The following is a 24,068-nucleotide window of genomic DNA, read 5'->3' as shown; positions in this document are numbered from 1 at the left end:
TAAAATAATAAATATTATACATCTGTAATTGAGAACAAATTAAACAGAATCCTATTTTCACATCTTTTCTTCTCTAAGACCTCAAAGCATTGTGAGATGAGATTGTTTACTTTCTGTTTTAACCTTTGTTGGATAGTTGATTTGTCAGCTATTTGTTAACATATCTCTGTGTCGACTCGAATCAGTCTACAGATGATTCTACTTTAAAAATTAAAAGAGAAAAAAATGAGAGGGAGCTGATAGGCCAGGGGAAACAAACGAGTAGGAAGTGACCACAGAGAACCTTCAATCCTAGGATGGGACTGGAGAGGGGAGGACCCCAAGGGGCTGAGAGACTCCGGTCCCGTAGTGGGATGGGTCTGTGGGCTATTAATGAGCCCCAAGAGGACAGGTAGCAACAATGGAAGAAATTGCCACATGCTCAATATTTCCCCCAAGTCTGGCCTCTGCTAATTGCTTTACGTAGATTAGCTTGCCTGATCCTCACCAACCCCCTATGAGGTAGATTCTATCGTTACCCTATCTGTTGTACAGATGAGGAAACTAGGACCATGTTTCTTTCATTTTCTTATTTTTTTTTTAAATAGAGATGAGGTCTCATTATGTTGTTTAGGCTAGTCTTCAACTCCTGGCCTGAAGCAATCCTCCTGCCCTCAGCCTCCAAAAATGTTGGGATTACAGGCGTGAGCGCTGTACCTGGTCCAGGAAACTAGGGGCAGAATGGCTGTCACAAGGTCAAAGTCAGACAATTAGCATGTGGTGATCCCTGGGTCGAGACCAGGTAATTCGACTCCAGAATCCTGGCTCACAGCCCCGTGCTAGACTGTCGTCCTATGCTCTTTACCTTTTTTTTTTCTCTTGCACATTCTAACTTCCTTAAGTTGCTGAAAATTGTAGCTACCAAAATTTAGGCGGTGTGTTCTCTCTCCTTATGATCCCATAAATATACTTAAAGCTTATCACTAGACGAAGACCCCCAGGAGACCCTCACTCCTTTATTTGCTCTGCCCAGCTCACAGAATCCCCACCCACTTCTCAACAGCCACCCTCCCACACACACTTCCAGACAGCTTCCATCCCAGCATGCTAATACTTAGTTGTTCTTCACTGCTGTTCTATCTGCAGCTGGTCTGTTCTCCCACCTCTCATAACGGGCTTCTGAATACTTCAAAGCACCTGGTCTAGAAACCTGCACATACTAGGCAGACAAAAGACCACCGGATTTACCTGAACTCCAGACGGTAGTTACTACAAATGCGACAAAAGAGAAGGTAAACTGTTGTACAACTCACAACCACTAGGAATGTCTTACCTCTCCGAGGCTCTGTCGCTCCTGTTTGTCATCATAGCCCGAAGTGTAGAAAGGCTCATAGGTAATAAGATCTGGACGTTCAATGTCATAAATTGCCTTGACCTTGGGAATGGCTGCTAAGTCCTTGTAATCCAGGATCTCATTGTCTACTTTTGCCTGGGAAAGTCAACCAGAAAGAACAATTACTTTGTAGTCTCATTGCTTTGGGAAACTGTTGTTAGCGCATTTCCTGTTGTCTAAAAAGTGCAGGCCTTAAAATAAACAAAAACCAATACATCTTGCCTAGCACAGTTATACTCTTTAGAAATTGCTGTTTATACCATATATTAATCGTGTTTTTTTTTTAAGTCACTGAACCCTTAGGAAAAAAAATTTGTGTAGAATTCATGAAACAGATAAATGTGCAAACGTTAAGGATAATTTCCTGAATTTATGACAGGGAAGGAAAAAGCTCAAACAGATGGCCCAATAATCCTCTCAGATGGCTAAAAACAATAACTGCATAATTAATAAGTTAAATATTTAAATATCTTTGTGGTAGAATTAAGAACACTCAGTATCAGCATTATAAAATATAGAATTAATCCCCAAATATCTGTATGCAATTTAGGTGCAAGAATTTTTTAAGTCCTGCAACATAGTAAAATGTTTTACAGGTCATCTGATCCTCTGTTGATGGTCACATGTAAATGTAATTATCTAAAAGGAAACAATTGAGCAGACTGCTCTACAAAAATGAAAAGCCAATCTCATAACAAAAATAGAAATCACTTTGAATTAGTTTCTGTTTTCTATTACAATCCACTAATTTACCTGTCCCGGAAATGTCACTTCCAGAAGTAGATACTTACATAGATAGTATGACCTGGTGAGCCAGGAATACTGGAGCCTGGTCTAGAATAAATACTTTCCGAGGATGTCCTGGTAGGCTGTAAAATAAACAGTGACTTGTAAGATTTCAGACCCTGGCTTCAGAATCAAGACTGCCCTGGACCCTTAAGCTTTACTAAAAACTAAGCTAATGAAAAAAGGAAACATTTATCACCTTTTTGGATAAGGTAAAATACGACCTAGAAGGAAAGGTAAATGCAAACTAGTTGTGTGATCAGTTTTGAAAAGGCACGGGGAGGCCTTTCTCTGGCCCTTCCTGCTCCTTGTCCCCTACGAGAACTTCTTGTTTAGCTTTGAGCACAGCTCAAAGCTGCCCATTTCTTCCCTCTCTACTGCCATAGTCCCAGACCCAGTCACCACCTCCATTCATCCAGATTATTGCAGTGGCCTCCCTGTGCGTTTTTTGCCTTCTCCCTTCCCTTCTTCAAATCCACCTGGCAGGCGATGACTAGAGAGACCTTTAAAGAACATCATTTGGATGGTCACTACTCTGCTTTTGTCTCCAGCATTGATATGGTTTGGCTGTGTCCCCACCCAAATCTCACCTTGAATTGTAATAATCCCCAAGTGTCAAGAGCAGGGCCAGGTGGAGACAATTGAATCACGGGGCCGGTTTCTCCCATACTGTTCTTGTGATAGTGAGTAAATCTCATGAGACTGATGGTTTTATACATGGGAGTTCCCCTGCACAAGCTCTCTTGCCTGCCACCATGTAAGACATGTCTGCTCCTCATTCGGCTTCTGCCATGATTATGAGGCCTCCCCAGCCATGTGGAGCTGTGAGTCCATTAAACCTCTTTCCTTTATAAATTACCCAGTCTTGGGTATGTATTTACCAGCGATGTGAGAACAGACTAATATAAGCATCCATTCAGAATAAAATCACAAAACCAGGGCCTCAGGATTGTATCCCTGCCTTCCCCTCCTACCTCATCTCTTACCTGTCATCACTCATAGAACATGGTGCACAAGGCTGCCTCGGAGTTCTTAACCTCGCTCACTGCTCCCTCTTTCTGAAATGCCCTAGTTCCCAATTTTACTTGGATGATTCTCTTCCTTCAGTCTTGGCTTAAACATCACCTCCTCAGAGAGGCTCTCCCTGATTCATTCCAGAGTTGGTTCCCCTTGTTGTTTTCTCTCCTGGTATCAGTCTTTCTTTCTTCCTTCATGAATAAAATGTGTAGTGATATATTTATTGGTTTCCTTGCATCACGTCTGTCTCTCTCATTAACTTTAGTCATGCTCTCTGCCCTCACAGAGTTTATTCACTTTTTAACCACTGTCTATACCCAATGCTTTCTACAGATACATAGAAGGCATAAATCCTAGTTGAGGGAAGGAGCTAGAATTTATTATCTGTAAACAAATACTCAGTTTGCAGACACCTGATTTATGTTAATTACATGATTTGAGCCTAACTACCCAGAGACTCGCTGCAGTAAGGCTGGTGGGTCAGCCTTTGGGGAGGATGAAAGAAACCGGACCTCATAATATATACTTGAAGAACGTGGAGAGCGAGAGGTGGTTATGTGAGCAGGAAGGAAACTTGTCAAGTAGGATTGGCGGCCTCCTGCTTCTGTTTAACATAGTCTGGAAAACTCTGCAGAGAAAACTCAAGGCCTCATTATGAAACACTTCCTCGCCTCAGTCGCAGCTATTTCCTAGAGAGGATAATTTATAGTTCTACAATAGGAATAAGACCTTTCCTTCTCAGTGCTGTGTCTACTGATGCTCAACACTTTGAATATGGGCATCACTGAGCTAAAGAAACTCCTTCAGACAAGGGTGTTGCCTCACTATGTTGCTCACAGTCGAAACAGTGAAGGCAGACATATCTGGCCCATTCAGGTCAGGCAGTGATTAGACTCATCACTGGAGGACCGTGATCCGTCTTTTTTCTGCCAGTGCCCCTGGTATCCTTGAGATAGGCGGAACTGGGTGGGAGAAATCACACCATACCCAGGTGGAGATGCGCCAGGTGCATCACTTCTGGCCCTCTTCCAGGACCTGCCGTGCACGAGCGCTTTCCTGCTGTAGTTATACCAATCACAGGCATATCTCAACATGAGAAAACTCTACCTCTTTGAGTATGTTGAAAAAGGGACTCAGATAACACTACTCAAGAAATGTGCAATCTCTAGATCCGTTTCCTAATCAAAATATAGAAATGACCCAATCAAAATGCACCCCTCCTTTACAAGGAGATGCTATCCCTTGAAAAAGCGGGACCTATATCAATCTCTGTGAGATATTAACCACAGGTAGTCCTTCAGCTTCAAGTGGCCAGGATCTAACATTTGTCAAACTCAATGTCAAAATGAAACCTCTTAAGTAGCAACCCAAGAATATCAATGACAGTGAATGTCTATTGCCCACTTACTATGTGTCAGTCCTGTGCTCAGCACCTCTCAGGCTTAATCTCATGTAATAATCTCAGTAACCCTAAGAGGTAGCTTCCATTATTATTCCCATTTTACAGATGAGGAAAAAACATCAGTGCTCCAAGTCACACAGGTAGGAAAGGGATGAAGAGTCAGGATTTGAACTCAGACACTTTTCCACAGTCCAAGCATTTAAGGACTGCAGTAAAATGTTGCCTGTATTGTAGGGCAGGTGTGATCATTCATTTCCCATCAACATAACTATGGAATGAAACAAATAGAGACATACTGAGATCAAGTAGCAGAAAAGAATTCCTGCTAACAGAAAGTATTTTTATTGTGCTAGCTCTGTAAGAACACTGCAATAACTCTCTGGGTTGGGGTGGGGAGAGGGTGTGCGGCAGTAGCATCAGATATCTTCAGTTACTGGGGTTGCTATGACAAAGGACTGTTTTCATTAACAAGCATCCAGGACATTGTGGGAACAGCCAAAGTGTACACTGGGGCTTTGGGGGTCACTTGTACGTTACTCATCCTTATTTTTGCCAAGTGTGGGGCAAAGATACTTTCAGCCTTTGCTGTGATGATGCACCTGGCTCTAAATGGTCTTATTTGCTCTTGTACTGCATGTGCTGGTAGAAACAGAGCTGAAGAGCAACACAGGCACACGTAGGGAAAGGGTCTTTAACACTACCTTCCGAGGATGAAGAACTTCACGGACAGAAAAGGCAGTTCTCTTGGCAGAACGAGCTTATTTCAGTTTAGTTTCTCTCTCCCTTCCTTCTTGACTAGATTAGAGGATCCTGTGAGTTATGCAGGCCTTCTTGGAGTCACTTACCTTTTTAATTTACGCTATTAATATTGTTGAGCTAAAGATTTTTAAAGTTATTCAACAATTTGAATTTTTTCAAGTCCCATTTGGTTTTTAAAAGTTTTCAGATCCACTGGGAGGCGAGGCGGGTAGATTACCTGAGGTCAGGAGTTCGAGACCCAGCTTGACCAACATGGTGAAACCCCATCTCTACTAAAAATACAAAATTAGCCAGGCGTGGTAGCACATGCCTGTAATCCCAGCTATTCAGGAGTCTGAGGCAGGAGAATCACTTGAACCCAGGAGGTAGGGGTTGCAGTGAGCTGAGATCATGTCATTGCACTCCAGCCTGGGCAACAAGAGCACAATTCCATCTCAAAAAAAAAAAAGTTTTCAGATCCAAATCACCTCCAATTTGCATATACTCATCCCCAAGTTCTCTGATTCAGAAATAAATATTTTAGGTTTTAACAGTCAAGCAGTTTTCAAAGTCAGGTGGACTGGTCATCAAATTTTCTGACGTTCTGGCTTGTCTTAGAGCCATCACTCTACTACTTGCATCTTCAAACTGTTTACTGTTGAGAAATGCTCTGACATATCTTGGTGACATGGTTCGGGGCTGTGTCCCCACCCAAATCTCATCTTGATTTGTAATCTCCATGTGTCAAGGGAGAGAACTGATTGGATTATGGGGGTGGTTCCCCCATACTGTTCTCGTGATAGTAAGAGAATTCTCACAAGATCTGGTGGTTTCATAAATGGTAGTTTTTCCTGCGCTCACGTGAAGAAGGTCTTTGCTTCCCTTTTGACTTTTGCCATAAGTGTAAGTTTCCTGAAGCCTCCTAGCCATACAGAACTGTGAGCCAATTAAACATCTTTTCTTTATACATTACCCCATATTGGGTAGTTCTTTATAGCAGTGTGAGAATGGACTAACACTTGGAGATTAGGAAAGTGCTTTTTCTTTCACTGAATTTACCATTGTTTGTTTTTGCTTCATTCTGACCTCCTAAGTTTATGGTACCCCCATGCTGCGGGGTTTACTTCCATGGGCATCTTGTTTACGAGTTGAGTTGTATTCTTGTTGCCTATTTTTTACAATGGCCCTATTCTGTTTTCCTGTCTATATTGAAATGATGGGATAAACCACATCTATGTATTTTATGTAATAGAATGGGCTTAAAAGGCTGGCTTTGGTGCTAAATAACAGTTCAGATCTGGGCTCTACTAGTTGTTTGATGTTACATGAGTTTTTCTTTTCCTTTCTTTTAACTTTCTTGAGCTTCAACTTCTTCATTTACAGAATGGAGCAAAGTGTACCAGCATAACTATGTCATAGGGTTAAATGAGAGAATACATATACAGCTCCAAGTACCTTGTAGGCACATGGCAAGTAGTCAACATTTTCCAGACACTTAGATTTGGACTAGGTTTCTTAGGCAGTTAATCTCAGATAATGCCTCTGTTTTGCTCTTCATGAATATTCCTTTCATGTGTGAGCTACATAGAACGAGGCTTCCCCAGCGTTCTCTATAGCTATTGCACTTGGACTCCTTCCCATCGGAACTCAGATATGTTAAGTAATTCATCACAGTATATGGGGCAGCAGTCCTGCCAGGAGCTGACAGATACCCTTCCCCTCCTTGAGAACTCTGTGAAGTGATTCCAAATGCTCTTGGAGACAGTGACTGTGTCTCAACTTTAGTAATTAATGCCCTTCCCATGACGATGACAATGACCTTGTACAGTCTGTCTTATCTGCCAGGACAGTTCCTGGTTTGCTGCCTACTGAACTATGCTCAAGGCTTAAGTGACACGCATGGATTCCCTGCTTTTTGCCACGATCCCTAATGTTTCTCAAAGTGTATTTGCTCGACTGTGGGAGGTTAAAGGTCTCTTCCTTATGAAGATCATAAAATTTCTTTTTAAAAATTGAACAATAATTTGGGGAGTTTTAATCCTAGATACTTAGAATTTTATATTTCAATTTGAAACATCTAGAATTGTAAACATGGTGAATTTCAAATTAACATCTTATTAAAAGAACCCGTTTTATTCTTCTAGCTGTTGTTTTTCTTTGCCTAAGGAATCCATAATTTGCTGTTACGGCTAAGATAGCTTCAGAAGGCTCAGAGCTGTCCTCCAACCCAACGGCATACATCCACTCAGACGAAAACCATCTCAACCTTGAAAGCACTTAACTTCCTGACATGCTGTTCCACTTTCAAATCCACTGACAGTTTCCTCTTTACCATTAACCCAACTCTATCATCACCTCTGTGGCTGTCACAGAATTTTACAGGTGATCCTGACATGTAACTGATGATCCTCATATGTAATGATTTAATCTAAATTACCATTTCCACCCATTCAGATGTCCAGGGCAACAACAGTGACCCGATAATTATGAACTGAACTCAATAACCCAATGGGTGAGCAGCCTTGTTTCTGGAATTCTCTATGAGAGTTACGGTGAAGAAAATTACTCTCCGGTCTATGTTATAAATGCATACAATTTCAAATATTTATTACCAAAGGCAAGCCCACTTCTACAGAAAAAAGAAACAGCAAGGACTGGTTAACATGCTAAAAGCAGGTACAATGTATTTACTTTCCTTTAAGCACCTTTTCCTTGCAGAAAAACCAACTTGAAAGCGCAGTTGGAAAAATTCAGTTCTTTCTTTTGATGCCATCTTTGGCATCTTCTGATGCCATCTTTGGCACGGAGGTGGGGTGGGGTGGGATGGAGAAGGCAAGCAAGGTAGTTAGAGAAATAATTATATATGGTTGTGATCACACAATGTATTTGCCAATAAGATTAGGCAAATAGTTGAAAACTTATTTTGGCAAAGGGAAGAAAGGAGCCTTCGGTAAGAACCTGCTTGTCGATATGGCCGTCCTCACTCAGTCTCTCATGAGGAAGGGGTCCATTTACTCTACAGTTATTTCCCCAGCACACTTTCATGTCTTTACTTTTGATTTCAACAAGGTTTTTCACTTTCCTCAAAAAAAAAAATTAACAAAGAGACGCCTCACCAGAAGACAAGCAGTTCAACAGAAGAGAGGGAAAAAATGGCATTTAATCACTAATAAGCAGGCAGATGCTTTAAAAAGCACATCTTTTTGTTTTCTTCATGAAATTTCTTTGAAAAGCCCTCTAAATACCTTTCATCTATTCTTCCCCTATGCCTTGATTTTTTGTCTGTCCTACCATTCAGAAGGCACAGTCACAGAATGAAAATTAATTGAAGACATCCTCTTCCGGTTCCACTCAAGTGCTTACTATTCTTCAAATACTAGCCATTAAAAACACTTACCAGAGCTCTGCCTGATGAGTAAGTAGAGAAATGACATTTTCCATTTACTTTCCATTATGGTTCACCATGCACACGGGTATCCTAGAAGGACAGTGCTGGGGAGCATTTTGTGGCCCCTGACCTCCCCGGATTCGGCAGGAGCAGGGATGCAACAACTACATTCATCTAATTTGCATTTATTCAAAGCCATGCTCTAAGAAGGAGAGAGAATCTACAGGCATCTGGCAACTAGATCGGAATGAATTTATGAACACCGGCAGGACAACTACTGACATAAGGTGACTGACACCTTATACTAAGTCCTGTTGATGTTGACAGTACCTGCCTTGGGTTTCTGTCGAAGTTCACTAGACAAGGTGGTGACAACAGCTGCAGAAGAAGGAATGCTTTTAAAACCTGCATGAACTGAAAGCCCACTGCTAAGCAAAGAAAAAGTGAAATCAACTCTTTTGGAAAAAAGAATTTTATGTGTGAAGAGGAGGCAGGAGGTGCTGTGGGCACACACCACTTCGCTGGAGAGTTTCACAAACGCCATCAGCCTTTACTACATGAAATCTTTCCAGCATAAATCTTTACACCTCTACATTCAACTGTCTGATGAATTGTAAAGACACGCTCAAAAGGATGAAATACTTGAATGAAGTGAAATCTGGGAATAAAATAGTATGTATTGTAGTGACATGAACAAAACAAAAATCAAACACCACTAACATTATCTGCTTATTCTAGACATACATAAAGCCTCAAATTAGCTCCTTTAAAAAATATACACATGGTATTTGTTTGGTATATTATAGCTTGACAAGTGCATATGTTATAATAGGTGAATATTAGTTTCAAAGAAAAAGAGTCATGCCCATTTTGTAGGTCAGTCAATTCATGCTTTAACCTCCAAAGGCACAGCTGAGAAAAACTCCCTTTTAGAATGAAAGCAAGTGACACACTCCAGATTATTACAGACTGGGTCCTGGGAATACCACGTGCTTTGTCTACAGCGAATTACACAGGCTCAGTACTAAATTTTACCTCTAGACAAAATTTGCTACTCAAAGAAAACTTCCAAGTGAATGAGACCAGCATACTTTTTTTTCAGATAATTCTATTTTCATCATTTTCTTTTACCTGTAATTCAGGCAAGAGGAAAAGATGGAGCTCATTCTCAATATAAATAACAAAATGACTTTCCTGCTATAGATTTTACTTTCCTCGACAACAAAACCAGGACTTATTTCTGGGGCACAGAGTACTGAATGTCCCTGCAAGGAAGACAGTTTAACAACTAAGGGTACTCAATTTTAAGTGGTGGAAAATGAGCTGCTGTGTAGCCGAAGTACTTAAAAGATCAAAATATCTGTGACTTGAGAGCTGCCTTGCTTTGGAGTTCTCTGGTATCTTAAAGGTACTGGTAAGCCATTCTTCAATTGCCAACGGTGAAGGGAGAACTTGCCGCACAGCCCAAACTCTCTGCCAGGTCCCAAGCTGCTTACAACTTTCTGTGATAGAGCTAAAGTTGACTTCATTGACAGTTACAGCTGGATAATAGGAATCAGGTACCCCTTTTGAACAACAAGATAGGAGGAGAGAAGTTATTGAAAACAGATCTCTCTCTCTCTCTCTCTCTTTCTCTCTCAAGATACTCCAGATCTTTTAAGTTTAAAGGCCTGAGGCAAACTAAAAATTTTCACACTTGATCATGGCATTTTTCTTCAAGTCATGAAAATGTATCACTTGGTTATAGCCATAGGCTAACAAAATGTAATATTATTTAAGACTATGCTACTGGGAAAAAAAACTATTGAAAAAGTGGCTTCTTGCTAAGTGGAAGCACTAATTCTGAGCAACACTCATTTGCAGTGGGGACTGTCTTTGACTGTTCCTCTGAATTCATGAGACTGGTTTCACTGTGTGTGGAAACTCTGCCACTGGAGCTGAAACTTTAACATAGAATGAAGATTGTACAAAAAATACATCATATCATAGGAACCTGGTATCACGGGACAATGCAAGGCCCCGAGGCCTGGGGTCAAGAAGCTAAGTGTGCAGTTGGCTTGCTGTTCCCGACAGCCCGTGCAGCTTCAGCCATGCTGCTGTTATCTGTCTGAATTTTTTTTTTTTTTTGAGACAGGGTCTCACCCTGTCCCCTAGGCTGGAGTGCGACGGCATAATCTTGGCTCACTGCGGCCTCAACCTCCCCAGGCTCAGGTGATCCTCCCACCTAAGCCTCCTGAGTGGCTAAGAGTAGACGTGTGCACCACCACACCTGACTAATGTTTGTATTTTTGGAGGGTACATATGGGGTTTTGCCATGTTGCCCAGGCTGGTCAAAGTCCTGGGCTCTAGTGATCTGCCCGCTCTGGCCTCCCAAAGTGCTGGGATTACAGGCCTGCGCCATCCTGCCCAGCCCATCTGACTTCATTCTATCAATGAGGAAACTCAGGGGATTGACTTCGAAATTGTTCTCTTCTACTCTAAGCTATACTTCTAACTTTTCCATTTTTAAAGAAAGAAGGTGAAGGTTTAACAGAAATAGAAACTCAGACTCTTCTTTTCCTTAGTGCAGTTCTGACAGGCACAGAATGTACAGGCACACAGCCCAGTTGAAAGAGCTGCCGTGCAACTGTGAATTGTTAGCAGAGAAAGAGAACAGGTTTCATCTGGGCCAAGATGGGATTGGAGAAAGTTGCATCTAGTTTAACAGGCCAAAGTTTCCACTGATTCTCAGAGACTCCTAAAGAAGGTCAGGTCTGTGCATGCAGCATCATCTCCAGCCTGGCTGTTCCTCTGCTGGGCTGGCTGAGTCCTCTCCCTTTTCCTGCAGGACACACTGGGCAGGTGGCACTGCTCTCTTCCTTATACTCCATCAGCGGCCTCCTGACAACAGCCTTAGCCAGTATTTAATGTTCTCCTTCTTCTGTTTCTTTCAGGTTTTGCTCTCACTGTCCCCTTGCAGTATAGTAGAAAGAATATGAGTGATGGACTCACAGAATCATGGGTTCCAATCCTAGCTCTTCCACTTACTAGTAGAGTAACTCTGGAGAAGTTACCTAACTACAATTGGTCTCAGTCTCCCCATCTGTAAAATGGGAATAAGATTAGCTACCTCGCAGGAATTCTTAGGGAGAGCAAATGAGATTGTACATAAATCCCTCAGACTCTAGAGTAGCTGCCTGTTCTCAGTTTCCTTCTTTCCCACTTAACTGTTCCTTTGTGTTTTTTCTTGAGACAGAGTCTCACTCTGTTGCCCAGGCTGGAGTGCAGTGGCACAATCTTGGCTCACTGCAACCTCCGCCTCCTGGGTTCAAGCAATTCTCCTGCCTTGGCCTTCTGAGGAGCTGGGATTACAGGCACCCACGACCATGCCCGGCTAATTTTTGTATTTTTAGTAGAGACGAGGTTTCACCATGTTGGCCAGGGTGGTCTTGAACTCCTGACCTCAAGTGATCCACCTGCCCTGGCCTCCAAAAGTGCTGGGATTACAGGCATGAGCCATTGTGCCCATCCTAACTGTTCCTTTCTTGAGTCACATCATTCCCTACCCAAGCACTGCCTTTCCCAGTTGCACACTTCACATCTCCTCATAAGGTCCACCACTTTCTCCTCATCCCCTCACGGTCAAATCTCAGCCAGCCTCCAAAGACCAACTCAAAGATCACTTCTCCCAGGAAGCGCCCCTTGAGACCTTTTCCTCATCTGACATTCCAAAGAGCTTGGCCTATGCAATCCGTATCCTGGGACCAGTTTCTGTACCACCTTATAATTATTTGTCTTTTGTTGCCTATGAGGCTGGATCTGCCACATCCAGCCCAGCTCTGTACCTGAGTGTTCAGCAGACACTTGTTCAGCGAACAAACGTGGCAACACAGGATCAAAAGGCAGCTTCTGACGTGCTTGCTTTAATAAACACAAAGCTTTAGCTGCTGCTCTAAATGAAAACATCCATCCAAGAAGACAACGGCCAGAGTCAACGTGAGAGGCGCTCATGGGGTGAGAAAAGCATCTGCTTTCTGCAGGAGCTGAAAAGTTATGTGAGAAAAGCAGCCCAGGGGAAAAGCGGCAGAAGCCTGGGCCCAGGACAGCGGCTGAGCCCCAGCCTAGACACAGCGCCAACCTTCAGAGATGGAGACCGTCCTGTGCGTCGAATCAGACTTTTGGGATAAAAGAAATCGGATGGAGAACGCCGAATGTTAGGCAGCTGCCATGAAACATGAGAAAAGGGAAGAATGAACACAGAAATAGCCTCAATTTAGAAATAGTATTTTAAGAAAAACAACCTTAGGGAAAACTGACTTGATAGTAAACATCAAGTGAGATTCTTTCACTAGTGTACATGTGGATTTTTTGGGTTAATTTTTGGGCCCATGTTTAAAAGCATATTAACTGGTCTTCAAGTTACAGTATATTTATCTAAGCTCCAACCCCCTTCAATTCCTCTCCATTTATTTTGGCTTAGACATTCTTATAATATATAAAGGATAAGAAGCCAGTGAAGCCAATTGAGAGACATTTTTGAGAATCTGTTGTTACAAATGTCCCATGAGTTCTTAAATATAAAAAATGTGGATTACTCAGTGGGGTTGCTGAAAGATTCTTAAAACATTTTCATTTTGCTATGGAAACTGCACTAATGTGATGTGGTGAAAGGCCTGGAAATTTTGGCTCAAGATTTGTGATGTGTAGACACACCCTTAAGAGTGCACAAGACGTATTTCTCTGTTCAAAACCTATTCCCTTTAAGTCCCACCAACATCAGTGTGAACCCCGGCTCTGGGCACATGGAGCTGCTGCTTCACTTCTGGGCTTTCCAAAGACAGTGACCCAGAGCACTGTCCTGACCTCCCAAGTAGTGAATGCCGGGTTTAGAAGAAGAGCTTTAGAATTCTCTGGAAGGCTTATTAAAGGAAGAAAACAATAGCGCCTCTTGGCCAGAATGGGTGCAAGTATTTCACTAGTTGCTTTCATAAGCTTATCCAAAGAGTTTTCCATCAACATGTAATCAGAGTGTTGTTTTAAAATCATTTGAGTCACATGATCTGCAAACTCAAGCAATCCTGATACAGAAAAGACCCACATTCCACTCAGTCTGGCCTCATTAGCATTCCTCTCTTCATCTCCCAAAAGACTGCATCAGAGATGATGTAAAAATGACTATTGAAAAAACCTAAAGGCAACACTAGAGAGAGACTACAAACTACTATAGCTACTTGGGTGGTTTCTGGGCAGCATCTCCAAGCTATGCTATGAACTTTTCATTCTTAAGATAAAAGTCACAATAAGGACTATCATTCATGTTCTCATATTTTATAAAGGTAACTCATTTCCAAAGCATTCATAGTTTCTCAAAAATCCCAGAGTCTAGAGCCCACAAACCAGGCGACTATGCCAGCATGTGACTGTCCAGCTGATGGACTTCAGGAACCTGTGTGTCAGAAACAGAGAGTAAAACCACGCTAAGATTGGTGGCCAAATTCCTCTTTGGCTGTTCTTACCTTTATTCAATTATTCAGAGAAAAAGTGGTTGTATTTTTTTCCCTCCACTTAAGTATGTTCACAATAATTGTGCATTCTAAAAGCACTGCTTTTGTTCAGAGTCACGGGGAAGGGACAAGTTCCTGAAGTATCCAAATGGTAAAATGTCTCCATCTGATTGATGGACATGAGTTGAGGAGGAAAAGAAAAAACAAAAAACAAAGGAAAAATATCTCCTCTGTATATGTGTGGCTCATTGAAGAGGATAAAGCAGACACATGAGGAAAATAACAGCTGTATTTCCCAAGGTGACAGGCAAAGGGATATGAAAAAAGGCAGAGCAAATGGGTCTCGCTGATAATCACTGCTCCAAAGCTGAGTCACCCCTTCACAAGTCACACATCAGTGACTAGACCCCATCAATAAACCAGCTGTGCTGCCGCTGGGGCCACATACATAGTTTCTGATGCCTGCTAATGGCAGAAGAGATTATACTATGCACTAGAGTCTGGCCTCCAAAATAAATCCAGGCCATTCTTTTCCCTGAGACAGTAAATAGGGTGAAGTCAAACTCCAGTTTTTCCCTAGGTATTACTAAGTTAGGTTAACCTGAGCACTGGGATTCCTTCAGTCTGATTATTGCACTGAAAAATACTAGCCCACGTGAAAAATGGGCATCTGAACACGACAGAGATTATGATCGTGGTTTTACGACTTTGTACAGCTCTTTGCTTCTGAAACATAAAACATTGCCATCTGGAGGTGTTCTTGTTCTGAGAATTAACTAATTTACCTATCTTGGTTCATCATTATTTTCCCCAAAGGTTTTGTCTGACAGGGCATCAGCTTTTAGAGTCTCTTCTGGTGAATTTGGATGCAGTAAAAGGAGAGGTCAGTAAAATGTAGGTAATGGATGTAGAGCCGGGGTCGGAGTCGTGCATTATAGATTCAGTACCAGAAAAGCCTGGTGAGGTCAGCAGATGCTGCAGCTAGAACTTGACGAGTCACTGTTTTCTCATCTGCATGGTTTGACTTTTCCCTTGAATGCTTTTCTAAGAGGCTGACTAGTGAGGCCAAGGCTTACTTTGTCTAACACAAGCATTTAAAACAAAACCCACAATACATTTAAGGTAAGAGGGGACCCCCTTCCCTAGCCAAATGGCCTTTGAACTTAGTTGCTAAGAAAAAAGTCAGTAAAAAGTCATTTCACCTAGACCCTAGCCCCAAGAATCAGTGACCGTGAGCACGGGGCCTACAGATGCACCTGGCTTCATGTTCTCATTGAGCCCTTACCCGCAGCTTTTCCTCGGTCTTCGTAGATTGCTTACAGTCGGGATGCCAAACGGTGGAACCTGAGGAGAGAGAATGCACTGCTAAGAGCCGAGAAAATGGCAAGATACAAAGTCCTCTTAGAGCACTTCTGAGAAAGGCTCCTAGCCGTCTTTCCCCATCACGGGAAGGTGTTACTGCTTCATGCCCAAGTGAATCATAACAGAAAAATCAGACATGTCCAAAGTCTACATGAGTTTTCCTGATCTAGCCCAAGCTTGTTGGATAAAGGTCATATTTCTAGATCGCAGAGACCACTAACTGGGCACGAGTCTGTTGATGCAAGACATATTTAGTTCTTAATCATGTCTTATTATTTTTAAACCATATTATCATCCTTTAAAAGGAATGCCTGAGTGCTTACTACAAGCTGCATTTAATTTAAAAAATAATAGCCATTGTTTATATAACATCAAAACAACCAAGAAGGTTAGCTGAGGGAAATAAAGTGAACCAGAGAGTCTATATCCAGAAGCAAAACTTACTGAATTTTTCCTTGATTCAATTATACATAGTCACCTACACAGAAATGAGAAATTAAACCAACTAATAGAAAGGGTGAAAGTTATATTAGAAATCCAAAAATGTTCTTTGGCCTTCAAACTTTTAAGTAATTTTCTAAAAAGTCTTTGCTTTTAAACTAGTAAAGTAACTATTTAGGTGTGTTTTCTGTTCCTGGGTCAACAGCCTCACTTTCTCAGATTATGAAGCACTTTTACGCATGGTACCAGCATCACAGAATTAAGCAAAACACTTATCTCCAATAGAAGCTCTTATTTTGTAGGAATCCAATGCCTGCTCATATGATTTTGTATGACTAGATACCTATAAAATATCATTTATATGATTATGGGTAAGGCTGATACGTCCATGTAAGGACACGTTCAAGTGTGGGGATGGACAGAACTTAAATGAGCAGTTCAGAAAGTAAAGTTACTATGTTGAAAGCATAAGTTACATAAATAAGATTCACAGTATGAATATCAGTTTCCACATTTCATGGTTTAAATCTTTACCACTTTTTTCTTTTTCTTTTTTTTTTTTTTTGAGACAGCATCTCACTGTCTCCCAGGTTGGAGTGCAAGTGGCACAATCTGGGCTCACTGCAACCTCCGCTTCCCAGGTTCAAGCAATTCCCCTGTCTCAGCCCCCTGAGTAGCTAGGATCACAGGTATGCACCACCATGCCCAGCTGATTTTTGTATTTTTAGTAGAGACGGGGTTTCTCCATGTTGGGCAGGCTGGTCTCCAACTCCTGACCTCAAGTGATCCACCCGCCTCAGCCTCCCAAAGTGTTGAGATTACAGGCGTGAGCCACTGTGCCCAGCTAAAATATTTATCTCTTTAAGCAACAACCTGGGCGTACTTGAAAAGTTACCAAATTAAAATAACTCCTGAGTTACTTCACACCACCTTAGTTGTTTCACTAAAATAATATTAAATTAATGGCGAGAAAAAATACATTTTATATCAGAATAATACTTTAATCCTTACTTAACAAGCATTATATCCATCTTCTTAACCTAGGGCCAAAATAAACAAACAAAAAATCAAACAAGCAAAAAGCAGGCAGACGTATAGGTCCCTTCAGCACTGACTTTGGCTCAAAGGCTGACTACAAAGCACAGGAAACCCTCTGAATGCAGAGGGCCCAGGGGTCAGGTGCAGGCCCAGGAGAAGCATTCACTGTGAAGGTTCTGCTGAGCAGGAGTCACTGGTCAGGATACTGGGTCTCCGCACAATGGCACCATTGTTCTCCAGAGATCAGACCCACAAGGAATGTGACTCGGACACAACATCAGATGTTAAAGAAGATGAAACTGCTCTTTCTTCAAAGATGTGCCGGGAGGGCAGGCAAAGACCACGGAAGCACAACTCCAGGTTTAGAGCAATCCCTGGAATTCCAAATGCAGCCTTAACAGACAGCCATGTCTTCATAACTGTATTTGTGCATAGCTTGAAACCTCCTCTCTCCAGCCTGCAGAACCACTCTGAATGTGCAGAGCTGCACCCGGAGCCTCTGAGTCTCTGTTTCTAGCAGAGACAAGGGTGATAGGCTCTCCTGTGTCTCTGTTTTTTGAGTGCTAGAATTGACACGCTAAAATCTAAGCCCACAGACCAAATAAAGAATAAATCTGCCTCGTGCTGAAAAATGCAGTGACACCTGCCTATTGTCACTGCAGATGTAAGGCCTGTTGTCCTTGGGAAAATGTGTCATAAATCCCACATGAGGCCACAGAGGCGGATGCTTGTCACTTGCCTTCATAGGGCCTTTCAAAATTCAATGGTGTTTTTAATCACAGTTTTTTAGAGCAATCATTCTAAAGCCCAAAGTAAGTTTGGCTTGTCAATTTCTCATGTAGCTAGCCTTTTTTAGGGGAGAGCAGCCAGGCTTTGCTTTAATACTCAGGAATCCTTTCTGTAGACTTTTCTAAGTTGCATAAAAACAAAATTGAGACAGCAAAGCAAACCATTCATTACAAGTACACTTAGTGCTATGTGCAAAGAGAAATCAAGAAATGACATGCACAGGCAGCTGAGACCCAGTAATTACCAAAACAGAATGAATGACACTCTTACGGGTTTTGCTAATTTTACTAATAAACCCTTGTTTGATTAATAACTCCTTTTCCAGCTAAAAATAGTAAAATGCTCACACAGAGGTGCTGTTTGACTAGAAGAGAATCCTCTCTTAAAGCAGAATCCATCTTCTTAACCCAGGGCCAAAATAAACGAACAAAAAAAATCAAACTAACAGAAAGCAGACAGGCGTATAGGTCCCTTCAGCACTGACTCCGGCTCAAAGGCTGACTACAAAGCACAGGAAATCCTCTGAATGCAGAGGGCCCAGGGGTCATTTTTGGTTGGTTTGTTAGAAACAGCATTAGCCCCCAACAAGGTGTGGTTGTGGGGGGATGGATAATAGGATTGATAGGATAATATGGTTTATTAAAAAAAATTATATATATATATAAATATATTTTTATATATTTAAATATATTTATATTTATATTTATTTATATATATACACATATATTTAAATATAGATATGTATATACACATATATTTAAATATAGATATGTATATACATATCTATATTTAAATATAGATGTATATACATACATATTTATATACATATCTATATTTAAATATATATAGCATATATTTAAATATAGATATGTATATAAATATGTATGTATATACATAACTATATTTAAATATATATAGGAATATATAGGAATATAGGAATATAAATATAGATATGTATATATATACATATCTATATTTAAATATATATAATATAAAATAGACTTGTGGATTCCTTATGTTGCCCAGGCTAGTCTTGAACTCCTGGGCTCAAGCAATCTTCCCGACTCAGCCTCCCAAAGTGCTGGGATTCCAATGGCTCCCTGGTAATAAGTACTTCCTTGACACCAGAAATTTCTCTTTCAGAGAGTGGGTTCTCTTGTTAACCCCCATTCTTTCTGTCTCTTTCTCTCAACATAAGAGCTAGTCATCTTAATGGGGTGAAACAAGTCTGTGACATAATTCATCAAACATGAGATTTTCTTCTTGAAATTACAGAGAATAGCAGCCTGGGAGCACTCAAAAAAAAAAAAAAAAAAAAAAAAAAAACCCTTCTCATAGGAGAGTGAAAGGAGAAAAAAAGTAGCCATCAAATAAGTAACATTTCTAGAAATTTCTAAAAATTCTTTCTCTCTTTTAATCTTTCGCTTCCTAAGCATATTCCTGGGGAGAGTTGGAGAGGAGGTATTGCTGATTTTCACTCTTCCCCCACATCCGAGGCATCAAGTGTCCAGTCCTATTCATTTGATTAAGGCAGCATCACAAGTTCATTCGTGAACAGCCTCAGGGGCTCACTGCCAGCATGTCAATTGCTTGGCTGATTAATACTAACTGATGAGGTAACTTTTGGCCACTTTGGGTAGTCTCACAGCTAATAATATGCCTCCTTCTCTAAAAACAATCGAACAAACATAGCAAGATTTCCTTTCCCCCAGCAGGGAAAACATCTAGTGTTCTTGAGTCCGCCTCACCTTGAAGATACATTTCCTCTCCTTCTGTGAACATCTGGTTGCATCTGCTGCATCGTGCACAGCTGGGGTGGTAATGTTTGTCACCTGCCTGTAAGAGAAAAGGTAGGGGAGGTTGAGTTTACTCCTTGTCATGGATCCCAGAATCTTTTCTGGACTTGAGGATTTAGAAGAAAAGAGAAGATGCTGAAAAAGGAAAAATAACTGTCTAATTGACCAAACTTCCTACACGAACAGCCTGGAAGCTAAAGCCAACTTCACTGAAACTGGGAGAGGCGCAAAGGCCAGCTACTCATGCCTGCCTGGTGGGGCTGCCTTGCCTCTCAGTGTTTCTGGCTTCTATGTCTCTCTCTCAACCTGGATGGCTGCCAGTAACACACACACCCTATGCCTGACATGAGTCACTCCATCCCCCCAAAACCCCACCTTGCTGGGGGCTAATGCTGTTTCTAACAAACCAACCAAAAACAATGACCCTTATATTTAGCAGGTTCTTGGTCTCTTGGCTAAACAATCTGAAAATAATAAAATCAACCCCACTTGCGTCAAGTGAGAACAGCTATAGTAAAATACATCATCCATTGTTTTTATCTCAAAAAGAACCCAAAGTCTCTTCTATGTAGCTTGCAACAATCTTTTGCCAGTGGCTTAAACGAAGAGTTTTCTGGAGAAGGCATTTTACTAAGGTGGCTGTGCATTATTCATGCGCATTTCACATTCCTAAATATGACAGTTGCTATCACAGCAGGTGTCGACTTCCCCAAAGCAAAGTGTCACTGGACACAGGGACAATTTTCTAGACAGGTGCCAAGTCACATTAGAGTCATGTTCCAAATGCCTGCCTGACAAGAACAAATCCTCTCATTCACAGTCTAGCAAAAAATCATCACCACCTAAAAACTCTCAGATATACTCTGTGATTAAATCATTTTCATCACTCCACCACCAAAAAAGTTCTTCTGCATTAACCACGTACAAGGCAGTGGCCGAGAAAGAGTTAAAAATGGCTGCATCCTGCATCAGAACCTGCATGAAACTGCAACAGGAAATCAGATGTCAGGTGGTAATTCCTTTCTCATACCTTCCTGTAGAAACTACAAGATCCGCTTAGCAACCAGAGCATGAGGTGGTGGTTAGCCACTCAAGATAATCAGGTGGAAAAAAAATGTTGAAGTTACTTAAAGTTTAGAATAAAAATATTCTTAGTAGTGCCTGCCAGAAAATTCCAGAAGTGGTGCTCTTGTCCTTGTCCACACGCTACTTTTTATTTATTTGTAAAATTTTTTACTTTTCTGCAGCAGGAGAGGGTAGGGCTGGGATGAGAGTGGTGAGAGAAGGCAGGAAATATCAACACAAAGTAGCTCCTGCCAATGGGACATCTGAAGTCAAATGTGAGCAGAAAGGGGGAAGAAAGAAGACATTACTCTATCCTAAGTGCTCAGTTCTAAACCAGGTTCGCTCAGCTAGGATGCCAGTGCTGGGAGGTCCAAGTTAGTCTGGACAATCTCTGGACTCTCAAGGAAAATGTTAAGTGAAAAAATAAAGGTCCCTTGACAAGAGCATGGTGTAGTCTGCGGTGAAAAGCACACTGCTTGGTAAGCTACAAATAGAAAGAAATGTCTTCAAGCTGATAAAGTGTATTTATCATATTTAGTGGTAAAAACTTAGAAGAATTCTCATTGAAGACAGGAACAAGACAAAGGTGTACACTTTTACCAATATCATTCTACATCGTTTTCCTTCTTGCCAATGTGATGTCAAGAAAAAGAAGTATAAAGATCACGAATACAAAAATTGACTCATGTGGCTAGATAAAAGATTAATATAGCTGGGCACGGTGGCTCACGTCTGTAATCCCAGCACTTTGGGAGGCCAAGGCGGGTGGATCACGAGGTCAAGAGATCGAGACCATCCTGGTCAACATGGTGAAACCCCGTCTCTACTAAAAATACAAAAAATTAGCTGGGCATGGTAGCACGTGCCTGTAATCCCAGCTACTCAGGAGGCTGAGGCAGGAGAATTGCCTGAACCCAGGAGGCGGAGGTTGCGGTGAGCCGAGATCGCGCCATTGCACTCCAGCCTGGGTAACAAGAGCGAAACTCCGTCTCAAAAAAAAAAAAAAAAAAAAGAATGATGTAAACTCATATCTACACACATGGAAACAGTTCAAGCTAATATTACTAAAAGAAAAAAATCAAGTGGAAAAATAATGCCTATAAAATAACCACATAAGCTAGTGGCCAAAGCTGTTGAGACACTGGGGCAAGTCTGACTGGATTCAAATCCAGTTTCAGTATTGTGTGACCTTGTGCCACAGGTGACAATCTCTCTAATCTTCAGCTTCCACGTCAATAAAATAGGGAGAAATAATTGAACTTACCCCCTGCCGTTGATGAGAGCACTATTAGGAACGTAGTATATTGCCTGGCACCATGTAAAGTGCTTTAAAAGCATAATTTTCTTCAACCTCCTCATCCATTTTGTAAGACAGGCACTCATGATTATTTATGTCAACGAGGACACACATGAATATGCATATTGATCTTATATGTGTGCCCTTCCTGGAGAGAAGACAGGGAGATGCACACCAACTAGTGGGCTGTGGTTACCTTTGGAGCAAGAGGTGAGAGCTGGGAAGAAGTAAAGGAAGGAAACCCTCACATTTTCCTTTGCTGTTATATCATCTCAACCCTTTATAACAAGAATACATTTTCGTGTTGCTGTGTAATAAAATAAAGACCGAGAGGAAAAAAAGTCCATTTTTTTTTGGATCCATGACACCTTAACTTGAGTGTTTAGCCCAGCCTGTACTGGAAATGGGATCTTAGGCAGATCACAAGCTCTTAGAACCTCTATTGTAAAGCAGAGATGATGATGGCGGTGGTGGTGGTGGTGGTGGTAGTGATGGTGATGATGATGGGTGGTGGTGGTGGTGACGGTGATGATGATGATGATGATGGTGGTGGTGATGGTGATGGTGATGATGATGATGATGATGGTGGTGGTGGTGGTGGTGATGGTGATGATGATGGTGATGGTGGGCGGTGGTGGTGGTGATGGTGATGATGATGATGGTGATGGTGGTGGTGGTGGTAGTGATGGTGATGATGATGGTAGGCGGTGGTGGTGGTGATGGTGATGATGATGATGGTAGGCGGTGGTGGTGGTGATGGTGATGATGATGATGATGGTGGTGGTGGTGGTGATGGTGATGATGATGGTGATGGTGGTGATGGCGGTGGTGATGGTGATGATGATGATGGTGGGTGGTGGTGATGGTGATGATGGGTGGTGGTGGTGGTGATGGTGATGATGATGATGGTGATGGTAGTGGTGGTGATGATGGTGATGATGATAGTGGGTGATGGTGATGATGATGATGATGGTGGTGGTGGTGGTGATGGTGATGATGATGGTGATGGTGGTGATGGCGGTGGTGATGGTGATGATGATGATGGTGGGTGGTGGTGATGGTGATGATGGGTGGTGGTGGTGGTGATGGTGATGATGATGATGGTGATGGTAGTGGTGGTGATGATGGTGATGATGATAGTGGGTGGTGGTGATGGTGATGATGATGGTGGTGGTGCTGGTGGGGTGGTGATGACTATCGTGATGATGCTGATGATGATAATGATGGTAGTGATGGTAGTGGTGGATGATGATGGTGAAGATGGATGATGGTGACAGTGATGACAGTGATGAAGACAGTGATGATGATGGTAATGGTGATATGGTTGTGATGATGGTGATACTGCTGCTGCTGCTGACATTGATGGCAGTGCTGGTGATGATGTTATTGTGATTACTCTGTGTCAATTCCTCTTTTACATGCTCCCTAAACATTTAGTCAATTTGTATATAACCTAAGAAGGCTGGAAGTATTATTATCCTTACTTTATAAATGAGAAAACTGAGGCCTGGAGAGATTTTATAACTCCTTTACAGTCACAGAACTGGTGGGACCAGGATGCAAACCCAGGCAGTCTGGCTCTGGAGTGAGTGTTCTTACCCAGTACCACCATTAATAACCATACAATATGTACTGCTGTAACTACCTCACAGTGATATTCGTGTGATTACCAAAAGACATTTTGAAAACGGTGTGACACATTGCACAAATAATAATGATGATAGGAATAACAATGAAATAACTCTCTGCTTACAGTCCCAAGGCCATTCACAAAAAGAAGGCTCATTAGTGTGGTTTGGATGCCAGTAAAAGGCTTTAGTAAAAAACTAAAAAAATATTTATAGAGTACACAGAAGAGTAACTGACACAGAATAATCACAATAACATCATCACCCTTTCCCAAGGGCAGGCATAGGAAAGTGACTGTGTTCTGTCAACTCACAAGATGAATTGAAGTTACAACAAGGCCCCATGCGGCAGGACTTTGCTCTATAAATCGTTGGTAAAAACTCTGCTATATATACACCATGGAATACTATGCAGCTATAAAAAGGAACAAGATCATGTCCGTTGCAGGGATATGGATGAACCTGA

At 41.7% G+C, this 24,068-nt stretch overlaps 1 protein-coding gene across 11 annotated transcripts in view; it reads right to left on the bottom strand.

Annotated features, from left to right (window-relative positions):
• Window positions 1–24,068, bottom strand: part of ABLIM1 (actin binding LIM protein 1) — a 341,410-nt gene that overhangs the window by 40,094 nt on the left and 277,248 nt on the right. For 6 of the 11 annotated variants that reach the window (XR_010341745.1, XM_064373821.1, XM_064373822.1 and 3 more), the window contains exons 7-10: window positions 19,565–19,652; window positions 15,472–15,530; window positions 2,164–2,241; window positions 1,313–1,468 (exon numbers count right to left, since the gene is read on the bottom strand). Coding sequence is in view for 6 of the 11 variants with exons in the window: in XM_064373821.1 (XP_064229891.1) it covers window positions 1,313–1,468; window positions 2,164–2,241; window positions 15,472–15,530; window positions 19,565–19,652 (381 nt within the window). In the remaining 5 variants the exon portion in view is untranslated. Of the gene's footprint in view, window positions 1–1,312; window positions 1,469–2,163; window positions 2,242–12,820; window positions 12,905–15,471; window positions 15,531–19,564; window positions 19,653–24,068 lie in introns of all 11 variants that reach the window. The other 5 variants (XR_010341744.1, XR_010341741.1, XR_010341742.1 and 2 more) reach the window with 1 other exon arrangement.

This window comes from Aotus nancymaae, unplaced genomic scaffold (assembly GCF_030222135.1).
Source record: "Aotus nancymaae isolate 86718 unplaced genomic scaffold, 86718_ANA_hifiasm-v0.15.2.pri h1tg000010l, whole genome shotgun sequence".
Taxonomy (NCBI): domain Eukaryota; kingdom Metazoa; phylum Chordata; class Mammalia; order Primates; family Aotidae; genus Aotus; species Aotus nancymaae.
This window is presented reverse-complemented; position numbering and strand designations above follow the sequence as displayed.